The 27,754-nt window shown below is 48.9% G+C and overlaps 1 protein-coding gene across 1 annotated transcript; it reads left to right on the forward strand.

Moving 5' to 3' along the window:
- Window positions 1-27,495, forward strand: LOC308469981 (regulator of G-protein signaling 3-like). The gene is made up of 7 exons (XM_080993154.1): window positions 1-160; window positions 17,849-18,271; window positions 20,315-20,397; window positions 22,489-22,554; window positions 24,406-24,467; window positions 25,158-25,324; window positions 26,815-27,495. The coding sequence occupies exons 2-7, from the start codon at window positions 17,849-17,851 to the stop codon at window positions 27,004-27,006; spliced, it is 993 nt and encodes a 330-aa protein (XP_080849280.1). The 5' UTR covers window positions 1-160; the 3' UTR covers window positions 27,007-27,495.
- Window positions 27,496-27,754: the final 259 nt, after the last annotated feature.

A 27,754-nucleotide genomic window follows, 5' to 3' on the forward strand; every position in this document is an offset into this window, starting at 1 on the left:
TTGAGGGAGGAGCTGACTTGAGCACTAGGCAGTTCAGAGCTGCAAAGGAACTAGCTGGCGGAGGTTTGGCTGCTCCTGTGGCCCAGAAGAGGAGGGAAAGAGTGGGGAAGAGAGAAAGTAAGGAAGAGGAAAAGACTGCAGACGAGTGAGAGACAGAAAGGTGAGCAGGAAAAGCCAGTGCCAGCCTGTTTATTTATTTCTCTGTCTTTTCTTCTCGCCCTCTTTCTCTCCACCTGATTCAATCAATTGCTCTCTCTTGCTGACTCTCTGTATACTTTGTCTGGAGGGAATCAGTTGCCTCACTGTTCTTCATGTAAGACAGAGAGAGACGGACAGGGAGGCTGTGTCTACATAGCACATTTAAGGCAAAACCTGCCCCACCCACCCCCCAGGCTGGGAACTGTAGTTTTGTTAAGGGTGGTGGGAATAGCAGCTCTGTGGGGAGTGAACTACGGTTCTTTGGGAAGGGGGAGCATGCTTTGTGTGTTTTGTAAATATAGGACAGGCACGCAGTGTCAGTACACTTTGATTATCTTTATTGAATCAGTTTCCTCATTCTTTTTTGCCTAGGAGTGGGCGGCGGGGAATCTTCCAGCACTTTGAGAGGCAAATGATTTATTGTGGTCCATACCTGAGCCACAGCAAATCCTGTTAACAGCACAATCTTAGCCACGTTTACTCAGAAGGAAATCCTATTTGGTTTAGGATGGCAGCTGTAGCACTTTGAATACTTATTTTTTTATATTTTTTTAAAAAACCCTTTGCTGTCAGAGACACATCTAGCTTCCCCTCTGGCATTTGCCTCTTAAATTTCTGTGTCCCCAGTTCTGTTCCCATTTTTTAATCTATCCCTCCCTCCCTCCATCTCAACATTGCCATATCCCTCTCCCTATTCTCAAAGACTGAGATCAGGTAATACTTTTACATCAAACAGAAATGAAGAACCGTCACCATTATTTTATTATTATTATTATTATTATTATTATTCACAGTTTAGATATGTGCTAAGGCGATTTGCAGACATACAATGAAAACAGTATCCCCCCCTCCCCAGAATATTTATTTATTTATTCCAGAAAATTTATACACCACTTGATTGTTAAAAACACACACCAAAAAAAAACCCCCAACAACCTTCAAAGTGGTTTACGAAAAGATAAAACAAGAAAAGAAAAGAAAAGGCCTTTCTTTAAAAAGTACAAAACTTAAAATACTAAAGCGGATTAAAATTACCTCAGCTTTCTAATCCTCTGGGTGGACTTGTCTAAACAGGAGTGCTTTTAGCTGGTGCTGGAAAGTGTACGGCGAAGCTGTCTGCTTAATATCAAGTGGCAGGGAGTTCCAAAGCCCAGTCGTTGCCACACTTACAAAAGCAGAACAGATAGTATTGGCAAAAGCAGGATAGATAGCTTTAGCATTTATGTTTGTTATTATCCTGCATATTTTTGTGCTTTCATATTGTAAACTGCCCTACGAACTTCGGATGAAGGGCGGTTCAGAAATTTATGGATAAATATTATGTAGGCACCTCCAGTAGTGCCAATCCCGCCAACAGGAGCGGTCAGTTGGGCAAGGCGATCCTGCAAGTAAACTGCTCTCAAGTTATTAAGCGCCTTATATAACAACAGGAACACCTTGAATAGTAGCACCCAGTTGCAAATCAGGAAAAACGAACACCTAAGGCCCAGCTAGACCTTTCTGCCCAGCTAGAAAAAAAGCTTGCCCGAAACTATTGTTCCCAGAAGGTACAGATTGTGGGTGCAATCCTTGCTCCCCACAAATTGCAGACCCTCCAAGTATCCCTATTTTCCAGGGACAGGTCTGGAAACCGTCCCGGTTTCTATTTCCTGGAATGTCCCGCTTTGCCTTAGGACGTTCCTATTTTCACTGGAGAAATGTTGGAGGGTTTGCAGTTATGCAACCCCTGAGCCGAAGAGATAAGTAACTAGGCAACCTTTAGAAGACATCTGAAGACAGCCCTGTATGGGGAATTTTTAAAAAAAAATGTTTTATTATGTTTTTGTTTGTTGGAAGCTGCCCAGAGCGACGGGGGCAACCCAGTGAGATGGGTGGAGTACAAATCATAAAATTATTATAATTATTATTGTTGTTATGGAGTAGGATGTCCCTGTTTTCATCGGAGAAATGTTGGAGGGTATGTTATTTATCACATTTATTATCAAGGAGTGCAGGAAAGCAAAGAAAAAGACATCTGAAGGCAGCCCTGTATAGGGAAGTGCTTTTCCCCCCACAAAAAACCCCACATGTTTAATGTTTTATTATGTTTTTATATATGTTTGAAGTTGCCCAGAGTGGGTGAGGCAACCCAGCGAGATGGGTGGGGTATAAACAACAAATTTAATATCATTATTGAATAGGATGCCCATATTTTCATCGGAGAAATGTTGAAGGGTATGAAATTGGAGGGGTGGGGGCTGTTTCTCTCCCTCTCCCCACCTTTCTCAGTCCTCACCCTCCTCGTCTCCAAATCCTTGTTGTGTTGCAGCCAGCTGATGTGCCCATGCCCAAGTTAGCTGCAAAGAAAAAGCCTCTTCTATCGCAGTCCCTTCAAATGGCCCCCTTGGTTTTTCTTTCGGTGGTTGTTGATGTTCTGGACATTCCTTGACCTTTCGGGTGGATGGATGGATGGACGAAATGAGTGGCTTTGGGGAGAGAGCCTCTAGGGATGGGGAGAGAGGACTGGGCCGGTTTGGCAGTGGGCTGTGTGCCCATGCGTATGGGACGAAGACGGGGAAGGAGCATAGCTGTCAACTTTTCCCTTTTCTTGTGAGGAATCCTATTCGGAATAATGGAATTTCTCTTTTAAAAAAGGGAAACGTTGACAGCTATGGGAAGGAGAGAGGGCAGGCAGGCTTGTAGGGCACCAGCGCTGGGCTTCTCCCTTCCCTGCTTCGACTTTTCTGCAAGCGCATGATTTACGTCTCAGCAGAGACATAAGCCAGAAACTCCATCCCTGACCTTTTGCTCTCCCGTGGGGTACACACATGCATTAACTCTTCTTTCCCTGTAGCGACAGCAGGCTGGCTTGTCCCAGAAAGGCGAGGGGACGAGGAAGATGAAAAGCCACGGCGGAATGCGGAATGCACACCCGTTCATTACCAGTGATTACTTTCGATCCACGGATTTGCCAACCCAACCCGCTTGGGGAGGGCGTGTGTGCGTGCACCACCCAAGTCCTCCAAACGTGGCAAACCAGTGTGCCATGTGCCTGGCAAACCAGGGTGCCATAAGCTGCGAACAGGTGCACCACAGACAGATGGCTATAGGGCAGGACTCTGCGCAGGCGACTCAAGCAAGTGAGCCAAGCTGCATGTTACAGTGGTACATCTGGATGCGAACAGGATCCGTTCCGGAGCCCCGTTCGCATCCTGAAGCGAATGCAACCTGCACCTGAGCATTCACGGGTTGCGATTCGCCACTTCCGCGCATGCGTGTGATGTCATTTTGAGTGCCTGCGCATGCGCAAGCGGCGAAACCCGGAAGTAACGCATTCCGTTACTTCCGGGTCGCCGTGGAGCGTAACCTGAAAATGCTCAACCTGAAGCATATTTCTCCCAAGGCATGACTGTATAAAGGAACGCGGGTGGCGCTGTGGGTTAAACCACAGAGCCTGGGACTTGCCGATCAGAAGGTCGGCGGTTCGAATCCCCGCGACAGGGTGAGCTCCCGTTGCTCGGTCCCAGCTCCTGCCAACCTAGCAGTTCAAAAGCACACCAGTGCAAGTAGATAAATAGGTACGGCTCCGGCGGGAAGGTAAACGGCGTTTCCGTGCGCTGCTCTGGTTTGCAAGAAGCGGCTTAGTCATGCTGGCCACATGACCCGGAAGCTGTACGCTGGCTCCCTTGGCCAATAAAGCGAGATGAGCGCCGCAACCCCAGAGTCAGTCACGACTAGACCTAATGGTCAGGGGTCCCTTTACCTTTACCTTTATGACTGTATAGGGGATGGCAACACCTTCCCACCCATGTGTGTGTGTCTCCAAGGTCTCGGGCAGGGTCCGCCCGAGACCCTTTCGGCTGCAGGTGCCCACAGCTGGACTTTGCATCTTCTGCATGCAGGGACCTGCAGTATGCATACTTTAGACTAGGATGAGGGAGACTTGGGTTCAAATCCACTGTCAGGCATGACCTTCGGCTAGTTGCACATTGCTGTGAACTCTTCAGGGAAAGGAATGGATAGGCATTTACCAAATTCTGCCCTCTACCAATGAACTCTAGCTCTTCGTCATATGGAGCGGATTCCAAGAGCGAGTGGTCTGTGCTGTGTTTATTTATTTGTTACATTTATTTATTTGCCCAGGTAGCTCAGTCAGTAGAGCATGAGGCTCTTATTCTCCGGGTCGTGCGTTCGAACCCCACGGTGGGCAAAAGATTCCTGCATTCCAGGGGGTTGGACTAGATGACCCTCAGGGTCCCTTTCAAGTCCACAACTCTATGATTCGAATTCTATGATTCTGTATCCTGCTCTTCCTCCAAATGGCGTCTGAGGCCTTTACAGGGGCGGCTCCCTGGTTGCGGAACACTTTCCTCAGGCATTTCATTAGGCTTTGCATAACTGTTTTAAATATTTTTTTATTACAGTGGTACCTCGGGTTACAGATGCTTCAGGTTACAGACTCCACTAACCCAGAAATAGTACCTCAGGTTAAGAACTTTACCTCAGGATGAGAACAAAAATCGCGCGATGGCAGCGGGAGGCCCCATTAGCTAAAATGGTACCTCAGGTTAAGAACGGTTTCAGGTTAAGAACGGACCTCCGGAACGAATTAAGTTCTTAACCCGAGGTACCACTGTACTATCATTTTAAACCATTACCTCTGTTGTGTAATAGCAGGTGAGATGGTGCTTTTTAACTTTTCAACTTTTAGCTTTTCTGATGTAGAAACGTAAGTTGTGGTAAGTTGGCAATTCCTTTATTCTTTTGTGCTGGTTGGGCTTTTCACATGGATGATGTATACTGTATTAACTGCCGTTTTATATATATGTGTGTGTGTGTATACAGAGGTACCTCGGGTTAAGTACTTAATTCGTTCTGGAGGTCCGTACTTAACCTGAAACTGTTCTTAATCTGAAGCACCACTTTAGATAATGGGGCCTCCGCTGCTGCTGCGCTGCCGGAGCCCGATTTCTGTTCTCATCCTGAAGCAAAGTTCTTAACCTGAAGCACTATTTCTGGGTTAGCGGAGTCTGTAACCTGAAGCGTATGTAACCTGAAGCGTATGTAACCTGAGGTACCACTGTATATATGTACACACTCTTTTACTTAGTTTTGCATTTATATTACCTAATGAATCTACATTTTCCGGCAGCTAATAAATATAATGAATGGATATGTAAATAATACGGAACGACAGCCAACATTGCCTGAGTGGAAGTCTGCCTGTGCAATGGGACTTCCCCCTTTCACTGTCAGAGGCAATATGTTTCCGAATACCAGTTGCTGGAAACCGCAGAAGCATGGAGAGGAGCTGCTGAGCTGCTGTTCTGCTTGTGGGTCACTGTGAGAACTGGACGCTGCGGGAACAGGATTCATTATATCTTATTTTCTTAGGATCTCACCCCATGGGCCTCCTTAAAATTGCTCCTGAGAGTCAGGAGCAGATTGTGGGGCACAGGTGTTGCCATGGGGGCAGGGAAGAGAAGTATATTATTATTATTATTATTATTATTATTATTAGTGCTATTTTTCTAGAAAAAGAGGTGCCGGAACTCAATTCCTGTAGCTTCCCCCTGAAAAAAAACCCTGGTGGTGGTTGTTGTTATTATGTGTTATTATTTATTATTATTATTATTATTATTATTATTATTATTATTACCCTGCCCATCTGACTGGGTTGCCCCAGTCACTCTGGGTGGCTTCCAACATATAGGAAACCATAATAAAACAGTAAGCATTTTTTTTAAAAAAAAAACCTTGCCTAAAAAGGGCTGCCTTTAGTTGTCTTCCAAAGGTTGCATAATTAAAGGTAAAGGGACCCCTGACCGTTAAGTCCAGTCGTGGCCGACTCTGGGGTTGCGGCGCTCATCTCGCTTTATTGGCTGAGGGAGCCGGCGTACAGCTTCCGGGTCATGTGGCCAGCATGACGGAGCCCCTTCTGGAGAACCAGAGCAGCACATGTAAACGCCATTTACCTTCCCGCCAGAGTGGTACCTATTTATCTACTTGCACTTTGACGTGCTTTTGAACTGCTAGGTTGGCAGGAGCAAGGACTGAGCTATGGGAGCTCACCCCGTCGCGGGGATTCGAACCGCCAACCTTCCGATCGGCAAACCCTAGGCTCAGTGGTTTAGACCGCAGCGCCACAAGAACTGTTTTATTTCACAAACGGTTCTTCATTCTGTTGGTGGATAGACAATGACTGGTATCTCCCAAGGTGTTTTTTTGTGTGTGTGTTGGACATCCTACTAGAAGCAATGTTGTCTGTGTGTGCGCACACTCGTGTGTGTATTTCCCACACATGCAATAGCATATGGCTGTGTGGGCAGTCGTTCACTTGACCTCCCATTGCTCATGTTGCTGCTGTATACAGGGATGGGGAACAGGAGGGGTCAGGCAGCCATGAGGTTAGTGTGGTGCAAACACACCAGCAGAGCCAACCCAGTGTGTTTCCACTGAGTTGTCTCTTCCTCCTCCTACTCACCCCTTCTCCTGCCTGTCTCAGTATGACACAGGTGACCAGAGGTCAGGCCAATACATTCCCTCTGCCGTCACATTATTGTTTAAAGCCCTAAATGACATAGGGCCCTAAATATCTGAAAGACTCCTCCTTCCCTATAGAGTAGACACACTTGGTCCAAGGGGGCCATCTTAGTGGTTCCCCCACCCAGAACAGTTCAGGTGTTGGTGGCCCCAATATTGTGGGACTCCTTCCCCACAGAATTGCATCTGGAACCTTATTATATTGTTTCCGCTCTATGCTGAAGAAGACACACCTCTCTGCCTTAGGGTTTTTTTTTGGGGGGGGGGGGTTCCAGGACACATTCCATTTCTGTGGCCGTAATTTGCTTTAACTGTTTTTAATATGGAATTTTAAATCTCTGCAACCGGCCTTGGGACCTGATGGTGAAAGGTGGTGCTAAATGGAAATAATAAGAATACTGTAATAAAATGATAATAATGTACAGTCATACCTCGGGTTACATGTGCTTCAGGTTGAGCGTTTTCAGGTTACGCTCTGCGGCGACCCGGACGTAACAGAGCATGTTACTTCCAGGTTTTGCTGCTTGCGCATGCGCAGACGCTCAAAATGACACCACACGCATGTGCAGAAGCGGCAAATCGCAACCCGCGCATGCGCAGATGCGGGTTGTGTTCGCTTCAGGATGCAAACGGGATCCGTTCCGGAGCCCCGTTCGCATCCAGAGGTACCACTGTACATATACAGTCATACTTTGGAAGTCGAACGGAATTCGTTCAATTCTGAAATGTTCGGAAACCAAGGAGTAGCTTCTGATTGGTTTCCGATTGCGCAGGCGCGCTGGAAACAATAGTGGAAGCCGCGCCGGACATTCAGCTTCCAAAAAAACGTTTGAAAACCAGAACACTCACTTCCAGTTTTTGATCGTTCAGGAGACAGAACATTTGACTCCCAAGGCGTTTGGGAGCCGAGGTACAACTGTACACACACTGCGAACAGTTAATCTGGTAAAATTTGACCTGAGGTAAAAATTCTCTCCCGCCCTCCCACCAGGGCCAATACTTAGTCCCCTAGCCGAAAGGGGAGCAAATCTTTCACCCAAAGAATCTTCCAGAAGGAACTGAACACAGGGCAGGCGGGCATGCTTGTTTGTGTTTGAGGGTGTATGAGAGACCAAGAGTACCATCGACATTTAAAAGTTTCCTCTCCACTAAATCAGTCCACCACATCTGAAATGTCTCGCAAGCTGAGCCTGTCCGCGCTGCACTTAAAGAATGATGGAAATCAAACAACAGGATTAAAAGGAGGCGGGAAAACATTCCTGACTTCAGTTGGCCAAAATGGAGGCTCCAGGACACGAGCATATACGGCTTCCTGCCACTGAGTCAAACCATAATGCCCATTTATGATCTGGCAGCTATTCTCTGAGGCATCATAAGCAAGAGAGGAGACTTTGGATTTCATTTTAATTTGATCTGGTTTTTATAAACTGCTCTCTTTTAAAGTCCCCAGGGCACCCATCAGAAAGAATCCAATTTCCCTGTGAAAGAGGCTTCTATTTCCCCTTTCTCAGGGCACTTGAGGATTAATTTGTTGTTGTTGTTTAGTTGTTTAGTCGTGTCCGACTCTTCGTGACCCCATGGACCAGAGCACGCCAGGCACTCCTGTCTTCCGCTGCCTCCCGCAGTTTGGTCAAACTCATGCTGGTAGCTTCGAGAACACTGCCCAACCATCTCCTCCTCTGCCGTCTCCTTCTCCTTGTGCCCTCCATCTTTCCCAACATCAGGGTCTTTTCCAGGGAGTCTTCTCTTCTCATGAGGTGGCCAAAGTACTGGAGCATCAGCTTCACAATCTGTCCTTCGAGTGAGCACTCAGGGCTGATTTCCTTAAGAATGGAGAGGTTTGATCTTCTTGCAGTCCATGGGACTCTCAAGAGTCTCCTCCAGCACCATAATTCAAAAGCATCAATTCTTCGGTGATCAGCCTTCTTTATGGTCCAGCTCTCACTTCCATACATCACTACTGGGAAAACCATGGCTTTAACTATACGGACCTTTGTTGGCAAGGTGATGTCTCTGCTTTTTAAGATACTGTCTAGGTTTGCCATCGCCTTTCTCCCAAGGAGCAGGCGTCTTTTAATTTCGTGACTGCTGTCACCATCTGCAGTGATCATGGAGCCCAGGAAAGTAAAATCTCTCACTGCCTCCATTTCTTCCCCTTCTATTTGCAGTGGCCATGATCTTAGTTTTTTTGATGTTGAGCTTCAGACCATATTTTGCGCTCTCCTCTTTCACCCTCATTAAAAGGTTCTTTAATTCCTCCTCACTTTCTGCCATCAAGGTTGTGTCATCTGCATATCTGAGGTTGTTGATATTTCTTCCGGCAATCTTAATTCCAGCTTTAGTGTTTCTTTATTACTTGTGTGAGGGGTGGGGTCTTGAACTTAGTTTGTTTTGGAGCTGAAGGTGCGGGTGTGTTTCTCCCTTCCAACTAAACATTTCTCCAGCGTTCAGCAGCCTCCCCAGGTGCCTGCGCTTCCTGATCTGAAAAAGTCTGATGGGAGGGTTTCTCTCCCACACACCCAGGAAGGCTGCAGAGGGCAAACCAATGGGAATTTTTTAGACACTCACACTGTTGGCCACCTCAACAGTAAGATAAGCATAGTAGCAGTCAGTGGGGCGACACCGGTGGGATGCTGCTGGTGAGGCTGCGTTGATCTTCCGGCTTCTCAATGCTGTGCGTCACTGCTGGTTACTGAGAGGGGAGCTGGCAAGAGTCCTGCCATAGAGGTATTCATGGAACCTCTTCACTCCAGCCACAAGTGCCAATGCCTCCTTGTCGAGCTGGCTGTAATTCCGTTCCGTCGGAGATAGTGTCCTGGAAAAGTAGGCGAGCGGTGCTTCTCTTCCATCTGGAAAACGGTGACTAAGGACAGCACCGATGCCAAAAGGTGAGGCGTCGCAGGCAAGGACCAGCGGCCTGGATTCACTGTACTGTACCAGCACACTGTCTGAAGAAAGGAGAGCCTTGACCGCGTTGAAGGCCGCCGTCTCCCGATGACCCCAGGCCCAAGGCGTCTTAGTGCTAAGGAGTCGGTGAAGAGGCTCAGCCACTGTGGCTTTGTGGGGCAGGAACATGTTATAAAAGTTCAGCAGCCCCAGGAATGCCTGCAACTCCGTTTTGTTCTTTGGGGTGGGGGCCTGCTGGATAGCGCGGATCTTGGATGTGGTTGGATGAAGACCGGAGGCATCGATAAGATAGCCCAGGAACTCTACCTGTGGAACGGCGATCTGGCACTTCTCCCTCTTTACCTTGAGCCTGGCCTCCTGGAACCTGGTCAGCACGGCACGGAGGCGCTCGAACAGCTGCTGGTGTGAGTCTGCAGACACCAAGACGTCATCAAAATATGGTACCACGCCCGGAAGCCCTTGCAGGAGACGCTCCATAAGGCTTTGGAAGATGCCAGGAGCCACACTCACCCCGAACTGCAACCGGCGGCAACGGAATGCCCCCCGGTGGGTGACGATCGTCTGGGCTTCAGCAGTGGCATCATCGACTGGCAGTTGTTGATAGGCTTGGGCAAGGTCCAGCTTAGCGAAGACCTTACCCTCACCCAGGGAATGCAGCAGGTGTTGGACAACAGGAACCGGATAAGCGTGCTGCTGAAGTGCCTTGTTGATCGTGCACTTGTAGTCAGCGCAGATTCTCACCGACCCATCTGGCTTGACAGGCGTGACGATGGGGGTTTCCCACTTTGCGTGGTCAACCGGCTCCAAAACTCCTTGGGCGATCAGTTTGTCCAGTTGTTCGTCCACCTTAGCCTTGAGAGCAAAGGGAACCCGGCGTGGCTTTAGCTTGATGGGGGCGACTTGTGGATCAAGGCTAAAGGAGATGGGCGTACCTGTATATTGGCCCAAGGTGCCGTCAAAAACCTCGGCAAAGTCTTTGACCAGACCCTCAGTCTCTGCGTTAGAGATGCAGTTGATGCCGGTGACTCCCAGGCCGAGGGCATCAAACCAGTCTAGCCCTAGGAGGCTTGGCCGCTGACCTTCGACCACCACCAACCGGAGCAGGCCCGAAAAATCCTTGAAGGCGATCCGGAACCGGCCAACGCCTACCACGGGAATGTCGTTTCCCTGGTAGTCTCTCAGGTGTACGCGGTGAGAGTCGAGTTGCCTTTTGGACACTCTGGGTACCAGTCTTTTGATGGTGCTCCATGACACGATGGACAGGGCAGACCCGGTGTCGATCTCCATGTCACATGGGGCTCCTTCAATGAGCACCGTGACGTTCAGCTTGCGTCGCGTAGGCGAGTCGGTTTGGCCAATCGTGGTTCCAGACGGGCAGCGGCAGTTGGTGAGAGCGAAACAACTTTCCTTGGCAGACTGGAGTGAAGACTTGGACTTGCGAGTCGATGAAGGGGGGGTGTCAGACGGAGCCGATCGGCAGACCTTAGCGATGTGGCCCCTTCTGGAACACTTCCTACAGATGGCGTCTCTGAATCGACACTTGGCACGGGAATGGTTGCCTCCGCAGCCAGCACATTCCGGTTGGCCCTTGGACTTCTGTTGGAACTTCCTGCGCTCCCGCTTTGTCTGGTGCACGTCCTCGTCTTCACTGGAGGATGCCTCCTCACTGCTGGCCTCTTCATGATGCACCGGAACTGGCGCCCTAGCAAGACGCGGGCTGCTGGACTTGCGGATCTCCTGGGCGGAGCGTTCAGCAGCTTCTGAGGCCACAGCCTCCTCAATGGCTTTCTGTAGCGTGAGGTCTGGCTTGGCTAGGAGGCGCCGTTGCAGATGGATGTCCCGGACCCCGCAGACGATTCGATCCATCAGGGCATCGTCTAAGTCTCGGAACTCACAGTGCATTGCAGCCTGTCGCAGGGCGGTGGTGTAGTTGTTGATTGACTCCCCCTCTGCCTGGTTCCGGTGGTAGAACGCATGGCGGGCAGCAATCTTGGACGGCTTTGGTGCGTAGTGGTTGCGGAGCTTCTCTTGGATCGTGTCCCATGGTGTTGCCTGGACTGCTTCAGGCGCAACCAACGCTCGGGCCGTCTCAAACACCTCAGGCCCACAGAGGCTGAGGAATAGGCCCCGCTTCCGATCCTTTGATACTGCTGTCAGCTCGTTGGCTTGGAGGTAGCAGTCGAACCGAGCGAGGTAGGAGTCCCATGATTCAGAGGCTGGCGCAAACGGCGGTAGAGGCACAAGTGAAGCCATGATTCCGATGCCGGCGTGAAGGGCGATGGATGGAACACAGTGCTCTAGCCAGAACAGTCAGCTCTGAATTGGTTCTGCCCAGTGATTTCGCTCAGTGATTTCGCTCTGTGATTCAGCTCAGTGATTCAGCTCAGTTCAGAGGCTGGCCGCATCTGGCTGTGCTCTGATGTCCATCTATCCCACCTTCGTCGCCAGAGTTAAGTCGTGGGTTGACATAGCAGCCGGCACAGCGATTTCTTCATGTAGCTCTTTATTATGGTAAGCTGGAATAGAACTGACTGCGAACAGCTCAGCCGGCCTGTATTTATAGGCAGCCGGCTGTCAACATTGTAACCACAACAGCCCAGAGTTCCCGCCTAAAATAACTGCCGCGGACCTGAGTGAAAACTATCTACAGACCTGAGTGAAAACTATATACAGTATCCCCCTGTTGGCCCAGGGTGAAACTACACTACATAACAGGTGGGGTCTTGAACTTAGTTTGTTTTGGAGCTGAAGGTGCGGGTGTGTTTCTCCCTTCCAACTAAACATTTCTCCAGCGTTCAGCAGCCTCCCCAGGTGCCTGCGCTTCCTGATCTGAAAAAGTCTGATGGGAGGGTTTCTCTCCCACACACCCAGGAAGGCTGCAGAGGGCAAACCAATGGGAATTTTTTAGACACTCACACTGTTGGCCACCTCAACAGTAAGATAAGCATAGTAGCAGTCAGTGGGGCGACACCGGTGGGATGCTGCTGGTGAGGCTGCGTTGATCTTCCGGCTTCTCAATGCTGTGCGTCACTGCTGGTTACTGAGAGGGGAGCTGGCAAGAGAGAATTCAGCATGGTGCAAGCACAGCACCAGAAATGTCAATTTGGCTCAACTGCTGTGCCCACAATACAGGATGCAGCTGCAGCCATAAGCAGAGGGGACAAGATGGGACCTCTCCCAAAAAGCACCCCCAAAGCTGTGGCGGCTCTCTACAGTTTTACAGGTAGAAGGTGTGTGTGTGTGTTATATTTTTTTTTATTTAAACAAGAATAAAAACTGGCAAATAACATAAACGCACATAATGAAAATACGCAGTTAAGCAATTTCGTCTGAACATAAAAAAAGAAAAAGATCTGCCATTAAAACGTACAATAAAATAAGCCCATAAAAACAGCAAACAATAAAAAGAGTTAGAACAGCCATTAAAAGCAATAAAATGCAAGAGGTTCAGGAAATCGGGGGAGGGGGGAGGTGTGCCTGTCCAAACTGCTATGTCCTAAACAGATGAAGTCTCCTGGTTATTGGCAGGGAAGACGTTCCGCTGTGTTGCTGCTGCCAGTGGAAAAAGCCTATCTCTCTCTGACTACAAGCTGATAATCATCAGGTTGTGCAACTAACGTGGGTATGGGGCTCTTTTTACCCCGAAGCGGCTTTTGAAATCCAAATGCACGCTCCATAAACGGGCTGTCTGGAAGAGGCTGTGTCCCCTGCCTCGTTCTGTAAAGTGTAGGGTTACTAAAGGCATAACACAACCGCCACACTGTCCTGCAATAGCAACCAGTGAAGTTGAGTCTGGAGAGAAAGAGGGGAGAGCAGGGGAACTTGCAGAATAATGTCATCATACCATTCACTGAATGCCCCCCCCCCCACATTAATTGGGGTGGGAGCGTAGCTGGTAAGGGGAGCCATGGGAAGACATGCGGCAACGCTTCATGTTCTGCTGTAGAAGAGCCTGTAAGGTTTATGACAAAACCTATTTATCTGTAGGATTTATTTGTAGGATTTATAGCATTCCTTACCTGCCCACTCACCATTGGAGGTGGAAAGGAGCAGCATGAAGGAGGCTTGCAAAGCATGGGCCTGGCTCATAGCTGTCAACTTTTCCCTTTTCTTGCGAGGAATCCTATTTGGAATAAGGGAATTTCCCTTTAAAAAAAAGGGAAACATTGGCAGCTATGGCCTGGCTATGTCACTGGGAACCCCGTGCAAGGGATTTGGGCAGGTGGGTGTGACATCCCATCTGTCAATCATGTGGTCTCTTAATGACATCACACGATTACAAGGCGAGTTGTCCAGTCCACCTGTCAAAGTTGGCCAGTGGGATGAGGGCACTGGGCCCCAGGTCCGAAAGGGTTCTCCAGTCCTGCCTTGAAGTATTCTTTAACCAGCTTCAACCCCATTTTGCTTGTACAGTCATACCTCGGGTTACAGACACTTCAGGCTGCGTTTTTTCAGGTTACGGACCCACTGAAACCCGGAAGTACCAGAACAGGTTACTTCCGGGTTTCTTCCGGGTGCTAAATCGCGCTTTGCGCATGCGCAGAAACGCCGAATCACAACCCGCACATGCGCAGACGCGCCGCTGCGGGTTGCGAGCGCTGCGGGTTGCGAACGTGCATCCCACACTGATCACGTTCGCAACCCAAGCATCTACTGTATTCATTTTTGGTTCACATTTGTCATGGCCAATGACTAGTAAAGGTAAAGGGACCCCTGACCATTAGGTTCAGTCGTGACCAACTCTGGGGTTGCGGCGCTCATCTCGCTTTATTGGCCAAGGGAGCCCGCATTTGTCCGCAGACAGCTTCCGGGTCATGTGGCCAGCATGACTAAGCCACTTCTGGCGAACCAGAGCCGCGCACGGAAATGCCGTTTACCTTCCCGCCAGAGTGGTACCTATTTACCTACTTGCACTTTGACGTGCTTTCCAACTGCTAGGTTGGCAGGAGCACGGACCGAGCAACGGGAGTTCACCCTGTCGCGGGGATTCGAACCGCCAACCTTCTGATCGGCAAGTCCTAGGCTCTGTGGTTTAACCCACAGCGCCACCCGTGTCCCTTCAATGACTAGTACAATAAAGTTATTTGGATTGTATTGAGAACCGGCTTCAACTGTCCACAGAGATGGTCTGGCTGGTTCCTTCACTGTTTTGCTGATATGATTCCATCATATACCAGCAAATTCAAGCTATAGCATTCGGAGTAATGAAGGGACATAGCTCACCAGTAGAGTACCTGGCTTTGCATATGGAAGATTCTAGGTTCAATCCCTGGTATCTTCAGGAAAAGCTGTGAGAGATCCTAGCTAGAAATTCTGAAGAGCCTCTGCCAGTCAGTGTAGGCTGGGTGGACCAATGACCAGACTCATCGTAACGCAGTTTAAAAAAAAAGTTTGCCTGCCCGCCTCCAAAACAAACTGGAACGGCGGGATTTTTGTAGTCAGAAAAGTGTGGGAAGATGCCCTTGAAAGTGTGGGGCAACCATGACATCGCTCAGTGTCAAGTAACCTGCACGCAAACAAAAAAATAGCATTGCCATTTAACCTCTGCGTGAATTTTGTGCTGGCAAATCAGGGCGAATGGTCTGGAAACAGGATATCTGGGTGAGGCCCCTGCTTAAAGACTTGAGGTCCTTGTCCTAGCCTTGGTTATCTGTCAGGACAACCAATGTTGTTTCACGGGCAAAAACCAGGCCAGAAACTAGATTGGATGAAGATTGGCGGGAGTGATGGTTTGGAGTGATCAAATGCCTGCTTGGCCACAAAGCATTTTCCACAGGCGGCCTTGATCTTATCCGCTTTCCTTGGCCTAACTTCTGGTGACTGGTTCTGTTTGGGCAGTCGGTGGAGTCAAGGAATAGTTGGATTCTCTTCCACCTGCTCCCTGCTATGTTCTGCAAGGGCAATCCTGAGTTGGAGGAGGAGGAGAAAACAGACAGGCAGTGGATGTTAGAATTCCTGATCTATGATTGCAGTCATGAGACCCCCATGACTGGTTGTAAGAAGGCAGGGAGGTGGGAGCCCAGGCTGAGGTTGGGGGGTCCACCCCCATTTAGCTTAACTGACCAGCCTTCCCTGTTGCTGTTCATTACGGTTGCCTATGACGTAGGTGATATTCTGGAAAGCATTCGCGACAAGGGAAACGATGGTAATAAAGGGTGGGTGGACCAAGAGCAGGGGTCAGCAAACTTTTTCAGCAGGGGGCCGATCCACTGTCCCCCAGACCTTGTGGGGAGCCAGACTATATTTTGAAGGGGGAAATGAACAAATTCCTATGCCCCACAAATAACCCAGAGATGCATTTTAAATAGAAGGACACATTCTACTCATGTAAAAACACACTGATTCCCGACCCATCCGCGGGCTGGATTTAGAAGGCAATTGGGCCGGATCTGGCCCCCGGGCCTTAGGTTGCCTACCCGTGACCAAGAGGAATACAATTCATCCCCACATGCCTTTCCATCATTGATGCCAAGACCCGGCCAGATAATTCTTTAATGAGCTTCTCTCAGATATTATCTGCCTTGGAGAGATTCCCAGCGAGAGAGCAAATGGATGGGATCCCTGCAGGCCATTGTCTGACAGCGCAATTCCTCAAAAGTAATCCCCACCGATTCCAGCGGGGATTACTCCCAGGAAAGCAGGCATTCGATTGTGGCTTAAGTGAAGAGAGGAAGGTGCTCAGAGCCTGGGTGGCCCAAAATTTTGAGGGGCTCAAAATAACATCTTTTTCTGACTGGCCATTAGCCTGGCGATCTAGAGAGTGTGAAGACTTGACGTGCCCCCTGCACTCTGTAGGAACTTCCCATCATCTTCCAGAGTTCACAGAGGCCCTGTGGCAAAAATAAGAGAGACACTCATGTGGAGACCTGCTCCCTAGACATAAGAAGCTTGACAAATACTGAATTAGAACAATGCTTTGGACGATTCTTTCAAATTGATGTGTAAAACCCACCCTTGCTCGTCTCTTTATCTCCAGTTCAGGGAAGTTTTTCATATGTGATATTTTAGTGTATTTTTCATCTTTGTTGGAAGCCGCCCAGAGTGGCTGGGGAAACCCAGCCAGATGGGCGGGGTACAAATAATAAATTATTATTATTATTATATCCTTGTTAAAGGCATCCCTATTTTCTGCAAAGTCTAAGACTTTCCTTGTTTTCATGTTTTGTACAAAGCGTTTGCATGACCCATCAGAGGATGGCAACACGAGAACGGGGCCTTCTCTGCAGTGGCTCCCTGTCTGTGGGACGCTATCCCCAGGGAAGATCGCCTGCTGCCTTCATTTATACACCTTTAGGCGCCAGGCAAAAATGTTACTTTTTAACCAGGCCTTTGGTTGATCCGATTGACATCCTATGCCCTTTTAAAATGTGTTTTTTTATGGGGACGGAGCTATTGGGTTGTTGTTTTTATTAGGTATTTTGTGGTTTTATATCATGATTTTATTCTGTGAACTGCCCTGAGACCCCTGGGTATAGGGCGGTATATAAACTCAATAAATGATGATGATTATGATGATGATGCCATAGAATTCTCTGAAATTGCTTATACTATCCTTCGTCCTTCTCCCCTTTGCCCTCAATTTTCTCAGTCGTTCTCCTTCCAAACTCGTCTTCCCTAGCTCATCTGTTTGTAGGACTGGTTATGTTATGTATTGAAGTTCTGACCCTAGCCACCAGGGGTATCGTGTATATAGTTTTCACTCAGGTCCACGTCAGTTAATTTAGGCGGGAAACCCTGCGTTGTTGTTGTTACCATGTTGACCGCCGGCTGCCTTATAAAAGCAGGCCGGCTGAGCTGTTTGTAGGCTAGTAGTAGGGCTTCTAGGGGTTAAACCACAGAGCCTAGGACTTGCCGATCAGAAGGTCGGTGGTTCAAATCCCCGCGACGGGGTGAGCTCCCGTTGCTCGGTCCCTGCTCCTGCCCACCTAGCAGTTCGAAAGCACGTCAAAGTGCAAGTAGATAAATGGGTACCACTCCGGCGGGAAGGTAAACGGCGTTTCCGTGCGCTGCTCTGGTTCGCCAGAAGCGGCTTAGTCATGCTGGCCACATGACCTGGAAGCTGTACGCCGGCTCCCTCGGCCAATAAAGCAAGATGAGCACTGCAACCCCAGAGTCGGCCACGACTGGACCTAATGGTCAGGGGTCCCTTTACCTTTACCTTAGTTGGGCTACTGGACATTTAAACCAAAATAGCCATAATTTCTCTCTCTCTCCCACACAGATGCTAAGCCCCCTCCAGAAATGTGGCTCCGAAGGCTGCCTGGTAGACTGCGATTTTTTCCCTTGGCACAGGAGCACCCTCCGAAGGCGGCACCAGAGCTTCGAGGAGTCGGAGTCCGGGGGTGACCACGAGGCTCCCAGCCAGGAGAAGCCCTCCCCTCCCAGCATCCTCTTGGAGGGCGCAGAAGTGTCCACCTGCCTCCAGATCCCCCTGCAAGACCCCGGAGGGGTGTGGCGATCCCGCAGCGAGGGCCGCCTGGACCAAAAGGGGGTGCCGTGCCCAGGGGAGACCGAGGTGGTGGACAAAACAGGAAGCGGGTGGAGCTTGCCGTCCCCTAAGTCTTTGAGGAAAGAGCGACGCCTCAGAGGGAGAGTTGCGGCGGCCAAGCAGCACTTGAGGAATCTCTTCGGAGGGTCCAACAAAGTCAGTGGGCGGCCATTACTCCTCCTCACACAGCACTGCCCTTTTGTTAATAATAATAATAATAAACAAAAATTATTTATACCCTGTCCTTCCCAGTTCAGGAAACCAGGCTCAGGGCGGCTAACAACAAATTTAAAACACTTAATTGATGCAACAAAAAACAGCATAAAGTGCAGTATAAAACGTGAATAACAATAAAATCAGAATTCAAAAATCAATTTAGGGGGGAAATCCATCCAATAAACATTAGATGATCAACAGGGCTAGCTGGCTAAATTAGTCCTATTTGGGCCAGCGAGGAGACCAAGGGAGAATTAGCTGTGGGATCCCAGAGCGGGTAATCTTCATAAAAAGGGGAGGGGGAGGGAAGGAAGGAAGGGGAATAAAAGATCAGACTAAGTTCAAATTAAAAGCCAGGCGGAATAGCTCTGTCTTACAGGTCCGGCGGAAGGAAGTTAAATCCTGCAGGGCCCTGGCCTCATGGGACAGAGCATTCCACCAGGTCGGAGCCATCACTGAAAAGGCCCTGGCCCTGGTGGAGGATAATCTGACTTCCATAGGGCCCGGGACCTCTAAACTATGACTATTCATGGACCTTAAGGTCCTCTTACTTGTTGCTTAACGTCCATCTTTCTTCTTTCCACAAACTCACCCGCCACCGCACACCACTTCCAGGAGAAACTGCGAGCCCAGATTTTATTTTATTTTAGCTGGGTTGTATAAATATTTTAGTGTCTTTGTTCCCAATGGTTTTAATCTCTGGAATTTCCTGCAGTGAAAAAAAGAGAGAGAGCGAGACAGAAAAGCACATCCCGAGGCTAAATAGAAAGCTGATAATTCATTACCAAGGAAGGGTTATGCCAAAGGGCCTGGGAGCCTGGACTCCTGGGTTCTCTAGAGGGGGACCAGAGACTAATAAGTGATGCAAAGGATCTGAGAGGCAAAGTCCTTTGTCTAGTAGGTTTGCTGATGCCATTGTAGCTTAACTGACTCCTGTGGCTGAGAGTACTGTGAGGGGATGGGTCTTTGAAACCTCTTGTGAGTTAAGTGACTCACTGATTGAATAATAATAATCAATACAGTGGAACCTTGGGTTTCAAACGCTTCAGGTTACAGACTCAGCTAACCCGGAAGTAGTACCTCGGGTTAAAAACTTTACCTCAAGATGAGAACAGAAATCGCACGGCAGCAGCGGGGGGCCCCATTAGCTAAAGTGGTACCTCAGGTTAAGAACAGTTTCAGGTTAAGAAGGGACCTCCAGAATGAATTAAGTTCTTAACCAGAGGTACCACTGTAACAACATTTACATATTAAGGAGAATTGTCTTGGATGACCTTTACAGAGGCCCCATTCCCCCCTCCCTTTAAATGTTTTGAGAACCTAAATAATAATCATGATATGTATATCCCGCCCATCTAGCTGGGTTTCCCCAGCCACTCTGGGCGGCTCCCAACAGAACACTAACAACAGAATAAAAACTTCTAACATTAAAAACTTCCCTAAACAGGGCTGCTTGCAGGTGTCTTCTAAAAATCAGATAGTTGTTTATTTCCTTGACAACTGATTGGAGGGCATTCCACAGGGTGGGCGCCACTACCGAGAAGGCCCTCTGCCCGGTTCTCTGTAACCTCACTTCTTGCAGTGAGGGAACCATCAGAAGGCCCTCGGCGCTGGACCTCAGTGTCCGGGCAGAACGATGGGGGTGGAGAGGCTCCTTCAGGTATACTGGACCAAGGCCATTTAGGGCTTTAAAGCTCAGCACCAACACTTTGAATTGTGCTCGGAAACGTACTTGGAACCAATGTAGGTCTTTCAGGACCGGTGTTATATGGTCTCGGCGGCCGCTCCCAGTCACCAGTCTGGCTTTATATCTCAAGATATAAAGAGGGCCCTGTGCATAAGCTGAGGTGACTCTAGCCCTGAATTCAGTGAAATGCAGGGGACGGCATAAAATCCCCTGGCCTCTGGAAGCGGTTGTGGGACACTGGACACCTGGGTCCCTTGGGGCATCACAGAACTCGAACTCTTGTTTCTGTGTTTCAGTCTCTGGCGTCGAGTGTGGAATCGGATCTGGGATCAGAAGGTGACAGCAACTGCCAGGCACAACAGAGGCAAAAACGCCGCCGGTGAGTTGAGTAGCTAAAAGCAGAGCTATAATCTTCCAGGTCCTGGTTTAAATCTCACCTCCTCCTTCGACTTGCTGGGTAGCTGCACTACAGTCATACCTTGGTTCTCAAACGCCTTGCGACTCGAACGTTTCGGCTCCTGAACTCCACAAACTCGGAAATGAGTGTTCCGGTTTGCGAACATTTTTTTGGAAGCTGAACATCCGTCACAGTTTCCGCGGCTTCCGATTGAGTGCAGGAAGCTCCTGCAGCCAATTGGAAGCCACGCCTTGGTTTTCAAACATTTTCGGAAGTCAAACAGACTTCCGGAACGGATTCTGTTCGAGAACCAAGGTACGACTGTATTCCTGAGCCCGCAGGATTTCATCTAAACAAGGTGAGGGCAGCCAATGGGCCTCAAACCATTGGTGAGTTAGGGCTCCAGCGGATTGAGCAAACGGGTCAGACCCAGTAGTGGGTCCAGTGGTCAAGAAGGCCATTTCTGCATGTGCTGTAGAGGGAAGTGAGGGGCATATGGGGTTCATCAACCTGGGAAGGTAGCCCATCTAAGAGAAGGGAAACCATGATGGCCTTGGAGGTCCCAGGCCACAGGGAGGTTAGGCTGGCCTCAACCAGAGCCAGGGCTTTTTCGGCTGTGGCCCCGATCTGGTGGAACGCTGTGTCACAAGAGACTAGGGCCCTGCGGGACTTGACATCTTTCCACAGGGCCTGCAAGACAGAGCTGTTCCGCCTGGCCTTTGGCCAAGGCACAGCCTGACCCCCTCCTTTGGTAATCCTCACAGAACTCTAGCCCAATGGATGTGATTTAATTAATTCGGTTTTGAATTGATTTTAGAATGATGTGTTACTTTTGTTGTTAGCCGCTCTGAGCCCAGCTTCAGCTGGGGAGGGCGGGATATAAATAAAAAATTATTATTATTATTATTATTATTATTATTATTATTATTATTAATCTTAAACCTCCACTGCTTTGTGGGAGATCTTCAGGAGAAGAAAAGGCTAAGGAGTAAATCTTACACAAATTCAGAGCAGAGTCCCTAAGACTGTTAGATGGTGCTTTGTATGCCTCCTTCCGGCAACTCCTGCAGCCAAGTTGGTGCCAAATGTTACCATAATTTATAATAATAATTTATTATTTATACCCTGCCCATCTGACTGGGTCTCCCCAGCCACTCTGGGCGGCTTCCAACCAAATATCAAAAACAAAAGCAAATACAGAGCAAAATGTTGTTGCTCTGCTTTCCTTTGGACCACATCAGCAAGGCCAAGAGGGGAGTCTTGTCCTCTGGGCAGCCCAAGAACTCCAGACACACTGCCCAGGGCTGCGCCCCAGGGAAGGTCACTTTGGTGATGCTAAGGCAGCAGATTGGCTTCACCTCTTGTAGGCACAGTCCATTGTCTCTCAAGACAGAACAGATGCAGACAACAATCCCCGAGCCCCCAGGTCTGTAGTACGGCAACGATAAATGCTAGCAGCCTGCCTTTCAAGGTTGTTGTAAAGATGACCGAAAGAACGTATCTACTGAGGCACTTCAGCAGGGAAAGGTGCTATAAAATGCTAAAGAGATTCTAACACCTATTGCTGATAAAGTTCCGATCTTGCCTTACATGTGGAAAATGGGGGTAATACTCTAGATCCACTTTGTAGGACTTACTGAGATAAGAACAAGATCAGGCCAATGGTTCATCTGCTCCAGCTTTCAATACTGTTTGTTGCCTGAACATGTCTTGGGTTGGACTTACTACTTCTTTTCCAATTGGTGCATGGCCCATAGCTTCCTGATGCAATCCTGTAACTTTTTGTACCCAATGTTCTGGTTGGTTTCCCACAAACACAACCTGCTGTTGTTGCACAGAAGCTCAGGAGTGGCTCCTTGGACACTAACATGAGAGGAGCACCGCAGAGCAACTAGGAAAGAGAAACAATGCTCAGATGGGCCAGGATAAATGCACCTCTAATGCACTCTTGTTGCATCAATGATGTGTTGCAGAATACCGCCCCCCGGGGGGGCAAACCCCACACCAATCTGAAGGTTGGCTTCCGCTGCCTCTTTGCATTTGATTTACTTTTTCTTTCTTTCTTTTCAAAAGGAGGAAAAATAAGAGAAACTTCCTAAGGTTATGGAGCTCGGGGGGTAATGAAATTCAATCCCTAAGGTAATTTAGCTCTCTTATTCTAACAAGAACTGTGTGTGTGTGTGTGTGTGTGTGTGTGTGTGTGTGTGTGCGTGTGTGTTTGTGAGAGGGGGGGTGAGGCTTCAGTGGACCATACAGTTATTATTCTGTATCTCTGTCAGGGCCGGCCCTACCATTAGATGAAGAGATGTGGGAGATAATGGGTCAGGGCAGTAGTTGCAGCCCTGGCTTGTTCTCATAAGCCCCTCCCTGGACTACTCCCCTCTGTTGCAGGACAGAGCTGTGCATACTAGCCCGTCCCCCTAGACTAGCCTGCTGCCCCAGGTGTACATCATTGCATCACCAGTGCTCGCAGCAGAGTAAGATTTTTTCCATGAATTTAGTTTTAACATTGAGTCCGTAAGTGACTGTGGAGGCCAATTCTGGATCCACACATCCTTCCACACTGGGGACATAGGTTTCCGGGTAGGAGTTGATCGCGGTGAGGGTTTGCCAAGTGTGCTTTCCTCTTAGTACATTTCTCCCCAGTGTGGTGTAGTGGTTAAGAGCGGTAGTCTCGTAATCTGGTGAACCGGGTTCGCGTCTCCGCTCCTCCACATGCAGCTGCTGGGTGACCTTGGGCCGGTCACACTTCTCTGAAGTCTCTCAGCCCCACTCACCTCACAGAGTGTTTGTTGTGGGGGAGGAAGGGAAAGGAGAATGTTAGCCGCTTTGAGACTCCTTCAGGTAGTGATAAAGCGGGATATCAAATCCAAACTCCTCCTCCTCCTCCTCCTCCTCCTCCTCCTTCTTCTTCTTCTTCCTCCCTTTCGTGCTGAGTTTGAGCACCTTCAAAGCCCATGACACCTTTGGTAAAGGCTGTTCTCCAACTGGAGCACTCGCAGGCCAGTGTTTCCCAGTTGTTGGTGTTTGTACTACATTTTTTTAGATTTGTCTTGAGAGCATCTTTAAGCCTCTTTTGTTGACCACCGACATTACGCTTTCCATTTTTAAGTTCAGAATAGGGAAGTTGCTTTGGAAGACAATCATCAGGCAACTTGACCAGTCCTGCCTAACAGGGTGTAACCCTGCAAGTCTATGATTCCATGGAAAGCTCTTAGTCCTGCTACTAAGTACCTGGACGGAAATGGCAAAGGAAGGCGTTTTTTAAATCAAGAGGTGGAGGGACGTGGGGAGGAGATGGATTGGTAATGGGGAAAATACATTTGTAATAAGCCAGCAATGAATCACATTGTTTTTCGTTTTTAATTTTTAATCCTTCTTGTTAACCCGTCCACTTAACCTCTTCTTCCAGGAAGAGCTATAGGCCATTTAGATCTGGTCTGGGGCCAAAACTCTTTTAAAAGTGGTCCGCGGTGCAGGGAGTGTGTGTTCGTCTCGATGTTGTCGATTATCTGCCTGATTTCTGCGAGTGAATCTAGTAGAATTATGGGTTGGCCGGATAGAGACGGAGATTTGAGCTGTGGTGCAGTTATCAAAAATGGCCCATGGCTTAATGATCTTATGAGGAGCGGCCCTCTTGAGACAGCAATACTTCCCTTGCCTCACAAGGCAGCAAGCCGGCTCTGCTGCGTTTAGGGTCATTCCTGGTTATTTTGCCGAGTGGGAGTCTGGACCTGTGCCCTGAAGTTCCCCTCTGAAGGCGCCACAGGAGTTCACAGAAGAATATCAGCGTTCCTTTAGTGCAACTACCACCAACCTGTGGCGAGGCAAGATGGGATCTGTAGTCCAACAACATCCAGAATGCCACAGGTTCCCCAGTCCATGCTGTGAAGAGTAGGACCTGGGAAGCCTTATGCAACTCTGGCCAAATTGCTTCTGGGCTCAGAGGGCAGCTGGTTCCCAGTTGCTCAGACACTTTCTCTCTTATAGGCCGACTCCTGAGGAGGCGCAAGAATGGGCTGAATCTCTGGAAAAGCTACTGCTTCATCCATGTAAGTGTGTGGTTCAGAACCACTAAAAATCTTTAGAAAAGCTGCCACAGCATATTATGTTTTTTGTTTTTTTTTTTATTATTATTATTATTATTATTATTATTAAATTAATAAAATTATTATTGATTACATTTGCCTACTACCCTTTATCCACATAGAAATACTATCCCTCCCATTTTCCCTTTCCAAGAAACAAGAGCTGAAAATCCGAAGCAGAAAACAATTACCGTATTTTTCGCTCTATAAGACTCACCTGACCACAAGACGCACCTAGTTTTTAGAGCAGGAAAACAAGAAAAAAAATATTCTGAATCAAATGTTGTTGAAGAGGCTTTGCACTGCTATCCCTGAAGCCAGAACAGGAAGAGGGATTGCTGCACAGCAATCCCTCTTGCTGTTCTGGCTTCAGCGAAAGCAACGCAGCCTGCATTCGCTCCATAAGATGCACACACATTTCCCCTTACTTTTTAGGAGGGAAAAGGTGTGTCTTATAGAGCAAAAAATACGGTATGTACAGAAATTTCATAGAATCGTGGAATTGTAGAGCTGGAAGGGAACCTAAAGGGTAATCCAGTCCAGCCTGCTGCAATGCCGAAATCTCAGCTAAAGCATTTGCACCCTTTATTCCAATAAAATAATTTGGATTCTTTGAGGGGAAACCCCTGACTCTTCCATCCCTCTTCCCTGCAGATGGACGGTCTGTCTTCCACGCTTTCCTCAAGTCAGAGTTCAGCGAAGAGAATTTGGATTTCTGGCTAGCGTGCGAAGACTACCGGAAGCTGCGAGGCTGCGACAAACTCCAGGACAGCGCCAAGAAGATCTATGACCAATACGTCACCATCCACGCCCCCAAAGAGGTAAGAGAACTGGGCTCGATAAGCACGCTTCCAAAACTATCCTCACCCAAAATGCCTTTTGAATGAGCTGGTCTTCTTTTCTGAGGTGGAGGCAGAGGGATGGGTGAGGTTTTCTTAACCAGGGGTTGGCCCAAGACATTTCGCCACCTGAAGCAGACCTTGACATGGCACCCCCCACCTCTGCGCCAGGGAAGAAAGGGTCAGGGAAGTTCTGCATCAGGAACAAGAGTGGGGGAGAAAGATTGACATCAGGATCTGCTGTGCCGCAGAACTCTGTCGCCTGAGGCGGTCGCCTCACCTTGCCTCATAGGTGCGCCGGCCCTACACTGTAATGGTGTGGGTAAAGTCCTGGACTAGGACCTGGGAGACCATGGTTTGAATCTCCACTCACCCAAGAAGCCTACTGAGTGACCTTGGGCCAGCCACTATCTCTCCTACCTCACACGGTCATTGTGAGGAAAAATTGAAGAGGAGGAGAAGGGTGTACACCACCTTGAGGTGGAATATGAACATATCATCGTCATCGGGGGGGGGGGGAGAGAGATGTGCTTTGACTGTATGGTATTGGATGTGACCCGAGTCACCAAATCATCTTCCTGCCAGTTCTCCACCTCCGCTCTACACTGCACTTTGCCTATGAGTTAATCCGGACCTAGTAATTTCTTTTTCCCAACTCCCTGCTTGATGCTACCTTTGGTATCCTACTGCCATTTTGGCCACGCCTCTCCATCCTGACCCACAGACGCCTGTTTTCAGTGCTCCAATTCTCCCCTGCAGCTATGACTGTATTATTATTATTATTATTATTATTATTATTATTATTATTATCACCCTGCCCATCTGGCTGGGTTTCCCAAGCCACTCTGGATGGCTCCCAACAGAATATTAAAAGCACAATAGAACACCAAACATTAAATACTTCCCTAAACAGGGCTGGGACGCGGGTGGCGCTGTGGGTTAAACCACAGAGCCTAGGACTTGCCGATCAGAAGGTCGGCGGTTCGAATCCCCGCGACGGGGTGAGCTCCCATTGCTTGGTCCCTGCTCCTGCCAACCTAGCAGTTTGAAAGCTCGTCAGAGTCCAAGTAGATAAATAGGTACCACTCCGGCGGGAAGGTAAACGGTGTTTCCGTGCGCTGCTCTGGTTCGCCAGAAGCGGCTTAGTCATGCTGGCCACATGACCCGGAAGCTGTACGCTGGCTCCCTCGGCCAGTAAAGCGAGATGAGCACCGCAAGCCCAGAGTCGGCCACGACTGGACCTAATGGTCAGGGGTCCTTTTACCTTTAAACAGGGCTGCGTTCAGATGTCTTCTAAAAGTCAGGTAGTTGTTTATTTCCTTGACATCTGATTGGAGGGCATTCCACAGGGTGTGCGCCACTACCAAGAAGGCCCTCTGCCTGGTTCCCTGTGTGCTAGCAGTTGTTTAAATCGCTGTAGCAACAGCCATTTCCTGGCATATAACCTGACCACTTCCATCTCATGTTTGCAGGTGAACCTTGACTGCCAGACCAGAGACATCACAAATCGGAACATTTTGCTACCCACTCGTTCGTGCTTCGAACAGGCTCAGCGGCGCATATACGGCCTGATGGAGAAGGACTCGTACCCCAGATTTCTCCGATCCCTCCTTTACCAAACCTTGTCACAGCCTGACAGACACCAACCCAACGGGCCTGTGTAAACCAGCCATATTTGCCTTTCGTTCTTTGGAGAGGAGGCCCGTCTAGGATAGCAGGAACCAAAGACGAAGACCTCCTTCTTCCTAGACTTCCTCCGGCGGACTGTTTAGGATGTATGCAGCCCAAAAGCAGGAGAGATGGATTGGCCTGACGTTAACATCAATGCTGGCAAGGCTGTGGACTTGCCACCAGGGGCGGACTTGGGAAATCTTTCATAATATGGCACCCTGCGTGAGGCCAAAATGTGGCGCCCCCAAGTGGATCTTCTCAATTATGGATCTTCTCAGTTTTGCACTCCCTTGGCTCTTCGGCCTTTGTGGGGAAACGGCCCACACCACCCTAAGTCCGGCTCTGTTGCCACACCGGCACGCCAATCCTTTCGTGGAGGAAAGAGCTCATGGAAAGTTGGAGCTGGTGCCCATTTGCCCATGGGGAGAACTTTTTGTGGACTGATGCAAAAAAATAATAATAATAGTAGAAGTATAGAGTCACTGACCATGAGCTGTATGTGTTTTTTGTGTGTCTGCGGTCCTGTTGCGACATTGGAATTTCCACATACAGTGGTACCTTGGGTTAAGTACTTAATTCGTTCCGAAGGTCCGTTCTTAACCTGAAACTGTTCTTAACCTGAAGCACCACTTTAGCTAATGGGGCCTCCCGCTGCCGCCGCACGATTTCTGTTCTCATCCTGAAGCAAAGTTCTTAACCCAAGGTACTATTTCTGGGTTAGCGGAGTCTGTAACCTGAAGC

The sequence above is a fragment of the Podarcis pityusensis genome, assembly GCF_964106645.2.
Source record: "Podarcis pityusensis genome assembly, chromosome: 2".
NCBI lineage: Eukaryota > Metazoa > Chordata > Lepidosauria > Squamata > Lacertidae > Podarcis > Podarcis pityusensis.